General features: G+C 45.5%; 1 protein-coding gene across 1 annotated transcript in view; it reads left to right on the forward strand.

Annotated features, from left to right (window-relative positions):
- NUP210L (nucleoporin 210 like) overlaps nucleotides 1-15,070 on the forward strand; it is a 102,262-nt gene that overhangs the window by 75,138 nt on the left and 12,054 nt on the right. The window contains 4 exon segments of the mRNA XM_055139913.1: nucleotides 1,659-1,834; nucleotides 7,323-7,540; nucleotides 11,412-11,548; nucleotides 14,815-14,941. Coding sequence (XP_054995888.1) covers nucleotides 1,659-1,834; nucleotides 7,323-7,540; nucleotides 11,412-11,548; nucleotides 14,815-14,941 — 658 coding nt within the window.

The raw sequence follows: 15,070 nt of genomic DNA on the forward strand, positions 1-15,070 counted from the left end.
GAAAGAAAGAAAGAAAGAAAGAAAGAAAGAAAGAAAGAAAGAAAGAAAGAAAGAAAGAAAGAAAGAAAGAGAGAGAGAGAGAGAGAGAGAGAGGGAGGGAGGGAGGGAGGGAGGGAGGGAGGGAGGGAGGGAGGGAGGGAGGGAGGGAGGGAGGGAGGGAGGGAGGGAGGGAGGGAGGGAGGGAGGGAGGGAGGGAGGGAGGGAGGGAGGGAGGGAGGGAAGGAAGGAAGGAAGGAAGGAAGGAAGGAAAGAAAGAAAGAAAGAAAGAAAGAAAGAAAGAAAGAAAGAAAGAAAGAAAGAAAGAAAGAAAGAAAGAAAGAAAGAAAGAAAGAAAGAAAGAAAGAAAGAAAGGAGAAAAATACCAATCAAAAGAAAGGGTACAGGAGACAAGGCACTTACCTTGTACACGGCTGACCTTCGTTCAATCACTGGCATCACATATGGTCTCCCAAGCACCACTAGGTATGGGTGGACCCAGCCCTCTCTCCCCACTACCAAAACATCAAGGCTTTTAAAATCAGATTCCCAGGGCCAGAGGGAATACCCTATCATACAGCAGGTAGGGTATTTGCTTTGCATGTGGCTGACCCTCGTTTGATTCTCCAGCATGCAATATGGTCCCCCGAGCAAAGCCAGGAATAATTCCTGAGTACAGAGCCAGGAGTAAATCCCTGAGCATTGCTGGGTGTGACCCAAAAAGCCAAAAGAATAATTTTTATAGAAGAACTAGAGACAGTACAATGGGTAAGGTGCTTGTCTTACATAAAACTGACCTGGGTTCAATGCCTTGCATAATAGTCCCCAGAACCCAGAGCCACAGGAGTGATCTCTGAGTGCAGAGCTGGGAGTCAGCCAGGTATGGGGTTACAAATAAACAAACAAAAAGCTTTTTCCTGTGTTTGGGACTGGAGCGATAGCACAGCGGGTAGGGCGTTTGCCTTGCATGTCGCCGACCCTGGTTCGATTCCCAGCATCCCATGTGGTCCCCCGAGCACCGCCAGGAGTAATTCCTGAGTGCATCAGCCAGGAGTAACCCCTGTGCATCGCTGGGTGTGACAAAAAAAAAAAAAAAAAGCTTTTTCCTGTGCTAGAGAGATAGTGAGATAGTTCAGGAGTTAAGACATTTATTTGCCTTGCATGTCGCCGACCCTGGTTCGATTCCCAGCATCCCATGTGGTCCCCCCGAGCACCGCCAGGAGTAATTCCTGAGTGCATCAGCCAGGAGTAACCCCTGTGCATCGCTGGGTGTGACAAAAAAAAAAAAAAAAAGCTTTTTCCTGTGCTAGAGAGATAGTGAGATAGTTCAGGAGTTAAGACATTTATTTGCCTTACATGTCGCCAACCTTGGTTCAATCCCAAATCTCTAGCATCACCTATGGTTCCCAAGCACCTCCAGGGCTCACTCCTGTGCACTGAGGAAGAAATAGCCACTTGAGTACCACTGGGTGTGGTCCAATCCCCACAAAAGCAACCAATTTCCTTTACTGTCGTTTTTCTTTTTCACTGTGACCTAGATCATCTCAGCTGAGCAGCTGATACTTGATTAAAAAAAAAAAAAAAAGGAGCGCCATTTTCATCACTGATTCTAAATCTCAGGGTTGGGTTGAGGACCTCCCCAGTGCATCCTTCTCTGTACTATTAGGTTTTGTCTCCCACAGGTGGCACCAGTGACGTACCTGAGAATGAGCAGCCAGCCCAAGCTGTACACCACCCAAGGAAGGAGCTTATCAGCCTTTCCCTTGGGCATGTCGCTCACCTTCACTGTTCAGTTTTACAACAGCATCGGAGAGAAGTTCCACACACATAATACCCAGCTTTACTTGGCTCTGAACAGGTATGGAAGTGAAATAAATGGTGGTGACAGTTTGGAAGAAATCTTGCAGATTATGGATAACCTCTGGCAAATTCCTTTCATGTTTTGCATTTGGAATCACTCTTTATTTCTTTCACTGGCGTAGAAAAATGAAAGATCTGAGATGGAACTCAATAGTGGGGCATTTCTCTTATATAAAGTTCTAAGTTCAGTCCCTGGCATTGCCAAAAAAAGAAAAAGAAAGAAAAGAAAATGTGAGGGTCAGAGTAATAGTACAGCTTGGCACTGGCTGACCCAGGTTCAATCCCTGGCATCCCATATAGTCCCCTGAGACCCCCAGGAGTAATTCCTGAGTGAAGAGCAGGAGTAACCCCTGAACAATGGCAAGATATGGCTCAAAATAATTTTTTAAAAATTTTTAATGGGGGGCACATATGCTGCCTGAGCCCATGTGCTGCTTGTGCCCACGTGGCCGAGCACATGTGGTGCCCGAGCACATGTGTCACCCACATCTCCCCCCTTGAGATGTGTACTTTCATGCTTTCGTGTCCAGTGCTAGGATATGTGTGGAGCTTCCTCCACCCTTGGAGAAGGCCGCGTTCTTTCTTGAGCGAGTTACTCCTACTGTTTTTTCTTTTCCACTTATCCCTTCCTCCTTCCCTCAGAAACCTCTAAATAAAATCTATTTACTTCAAAAAAAAAATTTTAATGGGGGAGGGGAAGGAAAAAACCCAGAATGGTATTATCTGTTCAGTGACAATAAATTTCAAGGTGTTTTAAATCTGTCAAGGGGGTCCAGAGCAGCAGTACAGTGGGGAGTGTGTTTGCCTTGCACACAGCTGAGCTGGGCTCAATCCCCAGCATCCAATATGTTCCCCTGAGCACTGCCAGGAGTAATTCTTGAGTGCAGAGCCACGAGTAACCCCTGAGCATTATTGCCGTGTGTGACTCAAAAAACCAAATAAATAAATAAATAAATAAAGCTATCAAATTCTACTTTACAAAAAGCTCCCAGAGGGAAGTAACTAGAATATTACCAGAAATTGTCCTGGAAAACAAAACTTTTTAATTCAAAATAAGTAAAAGTGGGGGCAAAAATAGAGTGGGGGTAGAGAGACAGTACAGCAGTAAGGCATTTGCCTTGCAAGCTGCCAATATGAATTGATGCCCAGAGCCCCACATGGTTCCCCAGGCCCCACCAGGAGTCATTCCTGAGTGCAGAGCCAGGAGTAAGTCCTGAGCACAGCCAGGCCCAAAAATAAAAACCACAAAAAAAAAAATTTAATAAAATTAAGAAGGGCTGAAGAGATAGTACAGTGGGCAGAATGCTTGCATGGCACACAGCCAACCTGGGCTTGATCCCAGCACCCCCTATGGCTTCCTGCACCCTCTGTAAGTGAGCCCTGAGCAAGAGCTATGAGGAAGCCCTGAGCACCGCTGAGTTTGACCCCTCAAAAAGATGTTTAACTAAAGGGGCCAGAGAGCTCAATGGGCTGAGTGCATGCTCAGAGCACAAAGCCAAGAGGAGACCCTGAGCATTCCTGGGTGTAGTCCCCCCAACCATTAATTAATTAATTAGTTAATTAAAAGGCCCTGAACACAAGCCAAGAGTAGCCCCTGAATACTACCTGGTAAGGCCTAAAAACAAAAGCAAATGCATGACTGCTATTTCTCATATCTGTGGTGAAGAGAAGAAATCATATTTTCAGGTGACCCGTAAAGGGCAAAGAAAAAGACCCAAAATTTTACTTGTATCACTTGTCATCCCATTGATCTTCGTTTTGCTCGAGCAGGCACCAGTAACGTCTCCATTCATCCCTGTCGAGTGCTAATGTAACCCAATGATATCTGCTCGCTCCAGGAACAGGAAGAGCCTCAAACCGTTCATTCAGGGTTTTGACGAAGAAGTCTGACCATCTTGTTGGTGGGCGGTCACGTGGTCTTTTGACATCCCGTGGAATCTAGTCGGTAACAGCTCTAGTCCAGCGGTCGTCCTCTCTGAATCTCATTACATGTCCAGCCCAACTGATTTTTGACACCTTGGCAAACAAGACAGCGTCCCTGATTCTTGACCATCGACAGAGGTCGGGACTCCAGATTCCTTCTCTCACTTGAGTGAAACGTGATACTCCAAGCATAGCTCTTTCGATTCCTCTTTGGGATACCAGAATAGCGTTCATATCCTGTTTTCGTAAGGCCCAGATCTCTGAGGCGTATGTTAGTGCAGGAAGTACAGTGGATACAGTGGAGTCGAAAAGATGTGCCCAGAGTCGGAGGTTCTTTGTCCTCTTAACCACTTTTTTGACGCTCTTGAAGGCGTTCCACTCTGCTCTCTTCCTCCTGCACAGCTCTGGCGCCAAGTCGTTCCTCATGTTGAGTTCTCAACCCAGGTACACATAGCTGCTGCATTCGGATAATGTTCACTCTGTTGAGAGCAAATGGAACGTCAGGGACTAGTTCGTTTTTTGGTTTTTTTGTTTGTTTGTGTGTTTGTTTGTTTTGCTTTTTAGGTCACACCTGGCAATGCACAGGGGTTACTCCTGGCTCTGCACTCAGGAATTACTCCTGGCAGTGCTCAGGGGACCATATGGGATGTTGAGAATTGAACCCGGGTCAGCCACGTGCAAGGCAAACGCCTTACCCATTGTGCTATGGCTCCAGTCCCTGGACTAGTTCATTTTTCATGAACATTGCTTTGCTGAGATTCAGCTGCAGTCCGACCTTTCCACACGCGCAGTCAAAGTCGGCCAGCATTTGTGCCGCTTGGCTCATGTTTGGTGTTATTAGAATGATGTCATCAGTGAAGCACAGGTGGTGTAGTTGCCCACCATCTATCTTCACTCTCATTCCTTCCCATTCCAGTCTTCGCATGACATTCTCAAGGGTGGCACTGAAGAGTTTCGGTGAAATAGTATCACCCTGCTGAACCCCTCTCTTTACGTCAATGATCACTTCCTCGTAGAATGGTGAGACCCTGGTGGTGAATCTGTAATACAACTCTTGGAGGATCCTGATGTACTGAGTTTGAATCCCCCGTTTGGCTCGGGCTTCGATGACCGCTTCAGTCTCAACAGAATCTAAGGCCTTCTTTAAATCTATGAACGTTAGACAGAGCGGCATCTTGAACTCTCACGAAACCTCAAAGAGTTTGGTCACTGTGTGGATATGGTCAGTTGTGCTGAATCCTTTTCAGAACCCGGCTTGCTCGCATGGTTGTCCTTTGTCTAGTGTTCTGTCTATTCTATTCAGGATGACTCGAGTGAACAACTTGTAGACGACGAACAGCAGGCAGATTGGGTGATAGTTGCCAATGTTGTGAATGTCTCCCTTCTTGTACGACAGAACAGTCCTGCTAGTTTTCCACTGAGGCAGAACCTTGCATTCGGACAGATAGCCTGTGAAGAGCCGAGCCAGTGTATTGACAAATACCGGTGGCAGATTCTTTTTTTTTTTTTATTTTATTTTTTATTGAATCACTGTGAGATACAGTTACTAAGTTTTCATATTTGATCCACCACCAAGCCCCCTCATACCCCCCTCCTACTCCCCCTCTGCCTGTGTGGCAGACATTTTTCACTTCACTCTTTCCTTACTTTGATTACATTCAATTTTCAACAGGGATCTCACTATCATTATTTAGAGATTTTCCTCCAACAGTCAGACATGTTGGATAGCATCAATAGATTGTATGTTTTCATTTTTCAGAAAAGGTTGCAGCCACGTGGTTTGGAGCTGTCCCAGTCCCGCATCCTGGAGCCTTGTTAGTTGCTGCTCATTGTTGCCGGGGCTCCATCTGGAGAAGGAGTACCGGCTGTACCTCCTCCGTCTGGCTCCCCGGTGCTGCTGGCCCGGTCTGGGATCCGGAGCAACGGCGGCAGATTCTTAAGGCGTTCGGGTCTGACCTTGTCTGGGCCGGGTGCTGTACACATCTTTACTGATGAAGTGGTGTGTCAGATTTTGGAAGGGAGAATGTTGAGAACGACATATCCATCCTGCGGAATTTGGTATGTGGGCAGGTGGATGTGGCTGTCTAAGAGATCCGAGTAGAAGTCGTGGATAATCCTCTCCATTGCCATTCTGGTGTGATAGATCCATCAGGACGTTGGAGGACAGTCATCTTAGTCTTGTAGTTAGAGAAGGACAGGCGAGCATTGCGAATACTTTTCCCGGCTTCTGCTGCATCGGCCAACACAGCTGCTCTTCTTTCTTTGAAGTTTTCCTTTATCACTTCTCTGCACAGCTTTACGAGCTCAGACATTAGCTTGTGGTTGCCTGAGGCTTGTGCCAAACCACGTTGGCAAATGAGCTCGAGAGTTTCTGAAGATAGGTGTCTGTTTGCAGCTTTCCCACTCTCTGCATTCTTTGCGCAGTCATGGAGGTGTTGAACCAGTCAATCGTATTCCTCGTCGATGTTGTCAACGACGGCATCTTCCTATGTTGCCGCAATAGTGCCAAAGAGCTCCCAGTTAGTGGTCACTCTGGGTGTTCTCTTCTTAAACTTAAACCCAAAATTTTAAAAAGAATAAAAGCAAATACATTCAAAAAGCCAGGGATGTAGCACAGTGGCAGAGCACACATGCCTCGTGTTTGTAAGACCTTGGGTCCTATCCCTGACACTGCAAACATAATTTTTAATCCCTTTTAGCATTCTAGTAACAAATATAATATATAGATATATATGGTAATATATAGATAGATATGGAAATAATACACTGACTCCAGGGACCAGAAAGATAATACAGCAGGTAGGGCATTTGCCTTGCATGTAGCTGACCTGAGTTTGATCCCCAGCACAGAATGTGGTATGCCCTCCCCCCCAAAAAAAAAAAAGAAAAGAAAAGATAAAAGAAATGGCTGGAGAGATAGTATAGTAGGGAGTGTGTCCCCCTAGCCCACCAGGAGTTAACCCTGAGCACAGAGCTAGGAGTAAACCCTGAGCACACTGAGTATGACCCAAAAACTGAAAAATAAAATAAAGTTACATGCTTTTAGAGTTGGAGCAATAGTACAGCAGATAGGGCACTTACCTTGCATGTGGCTGATCCAGGTTGATCCCCAGCATCCCATAGGGTCCCCCAAGCCCCCCCCAGCAGTAATCCCTCCACACCACCAGGTGTGATGAAGAGAAGAGGGGAGAGGAGAGGTGGGGAGGTCAGGAAAGAAAAAATTAGACTGACTGCAGGGTCTCTTGTTGTTTATTCCCCATTATAGAATTTTTTTTGTTTTATGTTTGGAGGGTTCAGGCCACACCCAGCAATGCTCAGTGTTAACTCCTGACTCTGCACTCAGCAATCACTCCTGGTGGTGCTCGGGGGATCACATGGGATGCCGGGGGTCAAATCCAGGTTGGCTGTGTACAAGGCAGTTGCCTTACCTCCTGCACTACCTCTTCAATCCCTTTTTTGAATTTCTGAGCTATTGAATTTGGAGTGTTGTGACTGGATCTGCTTCAGACATGTGTCCTAACTATGATCTCTTTTCAGAGATTTCTTTTTGTATCTGCTTGCAGAGATGACCTGCTTCTTATTGGACCAGGGAATAGGAACTACACTTACATGGCCCAGGCTGTGAACAGAGGAGTGACACTCGTGGGTCTCTGGGACCGGAGACATCCAGGCATGGCAGATTACATTCCTGTTACCGTAGAGCATGCCATTGAGCCAGATGCCAAGCTTACATTTGTCGGAGATGTCATCTGCTTCAGTACTCACCTCCTCAACCAGAATGGTCTGGATGCCTTCTCTTTTCAACTGCACTACTGACAGAATTAGAAAGTGACTTTGGGGCCAGAGCAATAGTAAAATGGTTAGGGCGTTTGCTTTGTGTGTAGCTGACCCAGGTCCAATCCTCAGCATCCCATATAGTCCCCCAAGCAAAGCCAAGAGTAGTCCCTGAGTGGAGAGCCAGGTGCAACCTGAGTAGCACCTGATGTGGCCAAAAAAACAAACCAAAGGGGAGGAATAAAAATGAACTTAATCCTTGGAGGATTTTTTTTTTTCAAAATTACCTAAAATTTGAGGGTCTTACTGAGAAAAGAAGTAATTTCCATTTTCTTAAATTTTCAGTTTAGAGCTAAGTTGAGTACTCCTGCTGAGCTAAATACTTAGGTTAAGGTGCTTGTTTTGCACATGGAACACCGTTGCTCATCTCTAGTACTATGTATAGTCCCCCAAGCACTGCCAGTGTGATCCTGAACACAAAACCAGGAATCAGTTCTAAGTGCTTATAGGTGTGGTCCATGCCTCCCTCAAAAAAATACTGCCTAGTACTCTATTTTTAAAAATTTCTTTTGCTGTCTCTCCTTATGGGTGTTGTGGTTTACAATAGAGGTATTGAATTGCTATCACTAGGTGTGTAGTGGGGTAGTGGGGGATGGGGTGGGAGCGGTGGGAGGGATACTGGGATTATGGGTGGTGGAGAATGGGCACTGGTGAAAGGATAGGTACTCGATCATTGTATGACTGAAACATAAGCACAAAAGTTTGTAAGTCTGTAACTGTACCCCATAGTGATTCATAAAAAAATTAATAAAATATATTTTTTAATGTTAGTGATCACAGGTAATTAAAAAAATACAATTCACAGTTTAATACCCATTTCTTCCTACAGCCAACAATTTTAAATCAGCCAGTAACTTTTTTTTTTTTTTTTTTGCTTTTTGGGTCACACCTGGCTATGCACAGGGGTTACTCCTGGCTCTGCACTCAGGAATCACCCCTGGCGGTGCTCAGGGGACCATATGGGATGCTGGGAATTGACCCCGGGTCGGCCGAGTGCAAGGCAAACGCCCAACCCTCTGTGCTATTGCTCCAGCCCTACAGCCAGTAACATTTATTAAGGGCCTATTGAATACACACACACACATACACACACACACTTGAGACAGTGCATAGAATACCATGCTTATTTCCTTGTTCCCAGCTTCTGGAGGATAGTAACAGCTAAGCTGAAGAATAGGAGAGGATGAAATAAAAGAAGAGAAACTTTTTTTATTATTTTTTTAAGCAGCTTTATTTTTTAAAGCTTTTTTATTAAGCAGCTTTAGTTTTTTTTTTGGGGGGGGTCACACCTGGCAATGCACAGGGGTCACTCCTGGCTCTGCACTCAGGAATTACCCCTGGCACTGCTCAGGGAACCATATGGGATGCTGGGAATCGAACCTGAGTCAGCCGCGTGCAAGGCAAACGCCCTACCCGCTGTGCTATCGCTCCAGCCCCTAAGCAGCTTTAGTTTTGAGAACCAATTGTATATATTCTATTTCGTAAGGAATATTTAAAAGCATAACTCCTAAATATATGATCATTATAATAAGATTTTCAGCCTTGTAGTGGACTAAACTATACTCTTGACCAGCAAAGCTATTTTAAGAAATATTTCTAAGTTAAAAGAAAATCAGTCTTTGGTTAGGAAATGTGTTCATGGGGCTCAGAGATAGAATATTCCAAAGTGCTATATGGGGAGGGGCCAGTGAGATAGCACAGGTGTTAAAGCACTTGCCTTGTACACAGCTGACATGGGTCTGGCCCCTGGCGCCTCATATGGTCCCCTGAGCCCTGCCAGGAGTGGTGCCAGAGCAAAGTGCCAGGAGTGAGCCCTGAACATGTGGCATAAAAAGCAACAACAAAAAAAGTACTGTACACCGCCTGAATATATGAGTCTGAATAATCCAACTGAGTATGATTGACTGGGGGATAAGAGGCTTTTATTCTGTAACTTCCTCTGGGAACAATGGATGCACGTGTTGAGTAAAGGAAAGTAATTTTAGACCTCTTAGCAGTAACTATATTTTTCATAGTTAATACAAAAGAGCTCTATTCAGCCTTAACCAAATGGACAATCACCCCATGATGGTTGGCCTTTTATTATGAAGTAGTTTTCTTTTTTTCCTTTTTTAAAATTTTTTATTAAAGATCCACGATTTACAAAGCTACTGGTAGTTGTGTTTTAGGTACACAATAATTCAACACCAATTCTTCCACCAGTGTCAACTTCCCTCCACCATTGTTCCCCGATTCCTTCCCCTCCCCTAGCCCCACTCACGCCCCCCAGCTGTCAACTTCACAAGTACATTACGAAGTTTCAGTGGTTGGTGCCTAGGTCTCATGTTCTCAGTTTTGCTGGACTGAATCTATGCTTTGGTGCGTGGCTAACCCATCACTCACATCGCCGGTGCAGCTGAAGTCCTGATGGGCCTGCCGAACAGTTCCCCAGCCCTCTCACCCTTGTCTAGGGTTGGTTCTTTTTGCTTGTTTTTTTCTTTTTGGGTCACACCCAGCGATGCACAGGGGTTACTCCTGGTTCTACACTCAGGAATTACTCCTGGCGGTGCTCAGGGGACCATATGGGGATGCCGGGAATCGAACCCACATCTGTGCATGCAAGGCAAACGCCCTCCCCGCTGTGCTATCACTCCTGCCCCGTTGTTTCTTTTTGTTTTGTTTTGCTTTGCTTTTGGGGGGGGCAGGGGGCCACAGCCACAAATGCTCAGGAGTTACTCCTGGCTCTGCACTCAGGAATTACTCCTGGCAGCGCTTGGAGGACCATATAGAATGCTGGGGATTGAACCGGGGTCAGCCATGTGCAAGGAAAACGCCCTCCCCACTGTACTATCTATCCCTCCAGCCCTGAAGCAGGTTTTTGTTTGATTTTCACTCTTTTTTTTTCTTTTTGGGTCACATCCGGCGATGCACAGGGGTCATTCCTGGCTCTGCACTCAGGAATTACCCCTGGCGCTGCTCAGGGGACCATATGGGATGCTGGGAATCGAACCTGGGTCGGCCACGTGCAAGGCAAACGCCCTCTCCCTCCCCGCTCTGCTATCACTCCAGCCCCTTGTTTTTTATTCTTTTCTGCCTTCCATTTGGGGTGTTTGTTTGGTTAGCATTCCAAATCCATACCTCTTTGGATAAAGAAGCAAAATAGCTATTTGGAATTTCTTTGCTAATTTGAAATTTAAGTCAAAGTAAACAAATCTCTTCTGCCTGTTTTCATTTTCTTGCATTCTTTCTATTGGTATCAGTCAATATTTAAAGCAGATTTATCCTTAACAGGGTCTAAACAAAGTTAAATCAGTTTTCCTGTGTGAATTCTTTTCCTAAGAATTTTGATATTTTAAAAATTTTAAAAAGGGGGGAAAGTTTCAGCATTTTCGAGGTATAACTGAAAAAATAAAATTATAATCCATTTAAGAATTTTGATATCCTGGGGCTGGAGTGATAGAACAGAGGGTTGGGCGTTTGCCTTGCACGCGGCCAACCCAGGTTCAATTCCCAGCATCCCATAAGGTCCCTTGAGCACCGCCAAGAGTAATCACTGAGTGCAGAGCCAGGAGTAACACCTGTGTGTTGCCTGGTGTGACCCAAAAAGCAAAAAAAAAATTTTGATATTCTTCAACTAAGTACCTACTTTTTTTTTTTTGCTAGCATAATATATGGTAGATAGATGAAAAAATTCCCCAGAGTTCTAAAACAAAGTTACCTGCAAAGCTAGGTGTGTTGCTTGTGCATGCTTTAGCGGCCTATTGATTTGGAGTTTGAATGAAGTTAGGTGATCATTAGCATACCAGTTATAGCCAAGTGTGTCTCTTATTTCATCATAGGTGAACCTGGGATGTGGATGATTTCTGCTGACAATATTCTGCAGACTGACACTGTCACTGGTGTCGGAGTTGCTAGGAGTCCAGGGACAGCGACAATCTTTCATGACATCCCAGGAGTGGTAAAAACATACCGAGAGGTAAATCTGTGGCACTAGTGTTGAAGAGACTAGGGTACCACTTTGGTTTTTTGTTTATTTTTTGTAGTAAAAAGATTTTTTTAAAGAACATTTTGTTTTCTTAAAAAGCCTGGGACCACTTACTCCCATCCTCAATAAGTTTCCCTTTTCCCCGCTGCCTAAGTCTTCAAAATATTATTTGGCGGGGGGGGGGGGGGGGTAACCACTTTTAGTATGTGGTAATACACATATCAAAAACACATCCTGGGAAAAGGAATGTGAATTTTTTTGCTAAGAACTTTGATATTCTCCAACTAAGTAGCTACTCTGGTGATTCCTAAGGTCAGTAGCTCAATCACATGTAAGATTCAAGCCTCGGGATTCAGGTGCCCAGGTTCCATCCCAGCACTGCCACACAGGACAAGTGCCGTCCCTGTGGCATTGCTGCTGGGATCCCCAGCACCACAACCAATTATGTGTGATCTCTGATGCGCCACAGCTCCAAGTGTGCCAGCACTGTGCAGGCCTAACCGCACTGCAGCTAAACGTGTGCACACCTCAACCGAGTAACAACCCCCAGACACCGATTCTTCTACAGGAAGGTAGAGGGAGAGCCAAGGCCACTGGCACTTTTTTGGTTTGGTTGGGGTTTTTTTGTTTTGTTTTGTTTTGTTTTGTTTTTGCTTTTTGGGTCACACCCGGCAATGCACAGGGATTACTCCTGGCTCACGCCATACCCGCTGTGCTATTGCTCCAGCCCCGCCACTGGCACATTTTACTGGAACATAGATGCAAATATTTATTGGAATTTCCTTGTGGGGATGCTGGAGATTGAACACAGGCCTCAAGTATATAAGGCGGGCACTCTACCACTGAACTACATCTTATTCATCAGCCCTGTAAATTTGTTGTTGCTGTTGTTGTTGTTTGTTTTGGGGCCATACCTGGCTGTATTCAGGGCTTACTACTGCTGGCTCTGTGCTCAGGATAACTCCTGGAGGGCTGGGAACCATATGGGGTGCCAGGGATCAAACCAAGGTCAGATGTGTGCGAGGCAAGTGCTTACTCCCTGTCCTATCTCTCTAGTTTGTTTGTTTGGCTAGTTGGTTGGTTGGTTGGTTGGTTGGTTTTGGGGACCATACCTGGTGGTGCTCGGGGGCTCCTCCTAGCCCTGCACTCAGAAATCACTCCTGACAGGCTCAGGGGACCATATGCGATGTCGTGATGTCGGGGATCAAACATGGGTCTGTAAGGCAATCACTTTCCCCACTGTACTATTGTTCTGGACCTCTCCAGCTCTTGTTTATTTATTTTTGTTTTAAACACTATGATTTGGGGAGGGGCACTGGGGCCATTGGTGGTGGGAAATGGACCCTGCTGGAGGGAGGGGTGTTGGATCATTGTATGACTGAAACCCCATCATGAACAGCTTCATAACAATGTATCACACAGTGACTCAATTAAAAAAATAAAATTGGGACTGAAGCAATAGCACAGCGGGTAGGACATTTGCCTTGCACACAGTTGACCCAGGTTCGATTCCCAGCATCCCATATGGTCCCCTGAGCACCATCAGGAATAATTCCTCAGTGCATGAGCCAGGAGTAATCCCTGTGTATCTCTGGGTGTGACCCAAAAAGCAAAAAATAAATTAATTAAAATTAAAAACTACATAAATGAAAATAAACACTGACTTACAGTGGTTTCATGCATTAAATATTCCAGCACCACACCCTCCACCAGAGTGTCCACTTCCCTCCACCATTGTCCAAGTGTCTGTCTTTTTCCTGTCCATATTATTCCCCCATCTCCCCATACAGTGATATGCTTCCTACTAAAGACCAATTCTTAGTTTCTGTTGCCTTTGGGTATCCTGTAATTCTTTTTTTTTTTTTCTTTTTTGGGCCACACCCAGCGATGCACAGGAGTTACTCCAGGCTCTGCACTCAGGAATTACTCCTGGAGGTGCTCAGGGGACCATATGGGATGCTGGGAATCGAACCCAGGTTGGCCGCATGCAAGGCAAATGCCCTACCCGCTGTGCTATCACTCCAGCCCCCTGGGTATCCTATGATTCTTAACTAATATGTATGTTTATAAAATTAATACAAACAAATCTAAATGTCAAAAATGTGGGGGTCATATCTCGCAGTGCTCAGGGGTTATTCCCAGTTAATTGCTTGAGTGTTAGTCCTGGCAGTGCTGAGGGATGGGACCCACACCCTCGGTACTTCAAAACTTTGAAGACCAGAGTGCTGAGGACTGAATCTGGGTCCCCTGCGTACAAAGCTGTGTGCTCAGCATGCTGAGTTCTCTCTGACTCCAGAGATATTCAAAACCTTTAGAGTCATGGGCCTGAGAGATAGTACAGCCAGTAGGGACATTACTGCATGTGGCCAACACGGGTTCCGTCCCTGAAACCCTCTGTGGTCCCTCAAGCCCACCAGAAGTGATTCTTGAGTACAGAGCCAGATGTAAGCCTTGAGCATACCCAGCTGTGGCCCAAAAACCAAAAAATATAGGGGAAATTTTTAAATATAAAAATTTAGGGGCTGGAGTGATAGCATAGCGGGTAGGCGTTTGCCTTGCACGCGGCCGACCCGGGTTCAAATCCCAGCATCCCATATGGTCCCCTGAGCACAACCAGGAGTAATTCCTGAGTGCAGAGCCAGGAGTAACACCTGTGCATTGCCAGGTGTGACCCAAAAACCAAAAAAAAAAAAAAACTAAAAATTTAAATATAGGGGCTGGAGTCCCTTACTTTGCATGTGGCTGACCTGGATTTAATCCCCAGAACTTCACTGGTCCCTCTAGCACTGCCAGGAGTGATCCCTGAGCTAAGGAGAAAGCCCTGAGCTCTGCTGGGCATGGCCCAAAAACAAACAAGAGCCAAATAGGGGCTGGAGCGATAGCACAGCAGGAAGGACGTTTGCCTTGCACGTGGCCAACCTGGGTTCGATTTCCAGCATCCCATATGGTTCCCTGAGCACCGCCAAGAGTGATTCCTGAGTTCATGAGCCAGGAGTAACCCCTGTGTATGGCCAGGTGTGACCCAAAAAAGAAAAAAAAAGAGCCAAATAATAGACAAAGACCTCATTTAGAGAAAGAAATATATTAAAAAGAAAAAGAAAAGTCATTTTCTTCCATAAAGTGAACAGATGTTGTGATATTGGGATCACTAGCGGGGCAGCTGGCCTTTGAGTGAAATAGATGTATTTTAAGTCAGGAGGTGGGAAGGAAGAGGCTTCAAGCATCCAGGCGCAGACTTTCCTCTGATTGGCTGACAGGTCGTGGTCGGTGCATCACCGAGATTGACGCTCAGTTATGACCTCAAGACTCATCTCACTAATACCCCCAATTCAACTGTGTTCAAGCTCTTCATCACCACGGGCAGAAATGGTGTCAATCTTAAAGGTCAGGAATCTCTAAATCTGAGTAAACTTATTGTCCCTCAATCATTTACCTCTTGGGATTAGTAGTAATCAAAGTTTCCTTTTTTTTTTTTTTTTGCTCTTTGGGTCACACCCGGCAATGCTCAGGGGT

Source organism: Sorex araneus, chromosome 5 (genome assembly GCF_027595985.1).
Source record: "Sorex araneus isolate mSorAra2 chromosome 5, mSorAra2.pri, whole genome shotgun sequence".
NCBI classification, from domain to species: Eukaryota; Metazoa; Chordata; class Mammalia; order Eulipotyphla; family Soricidae; genus Sorex; species Sorex araneus.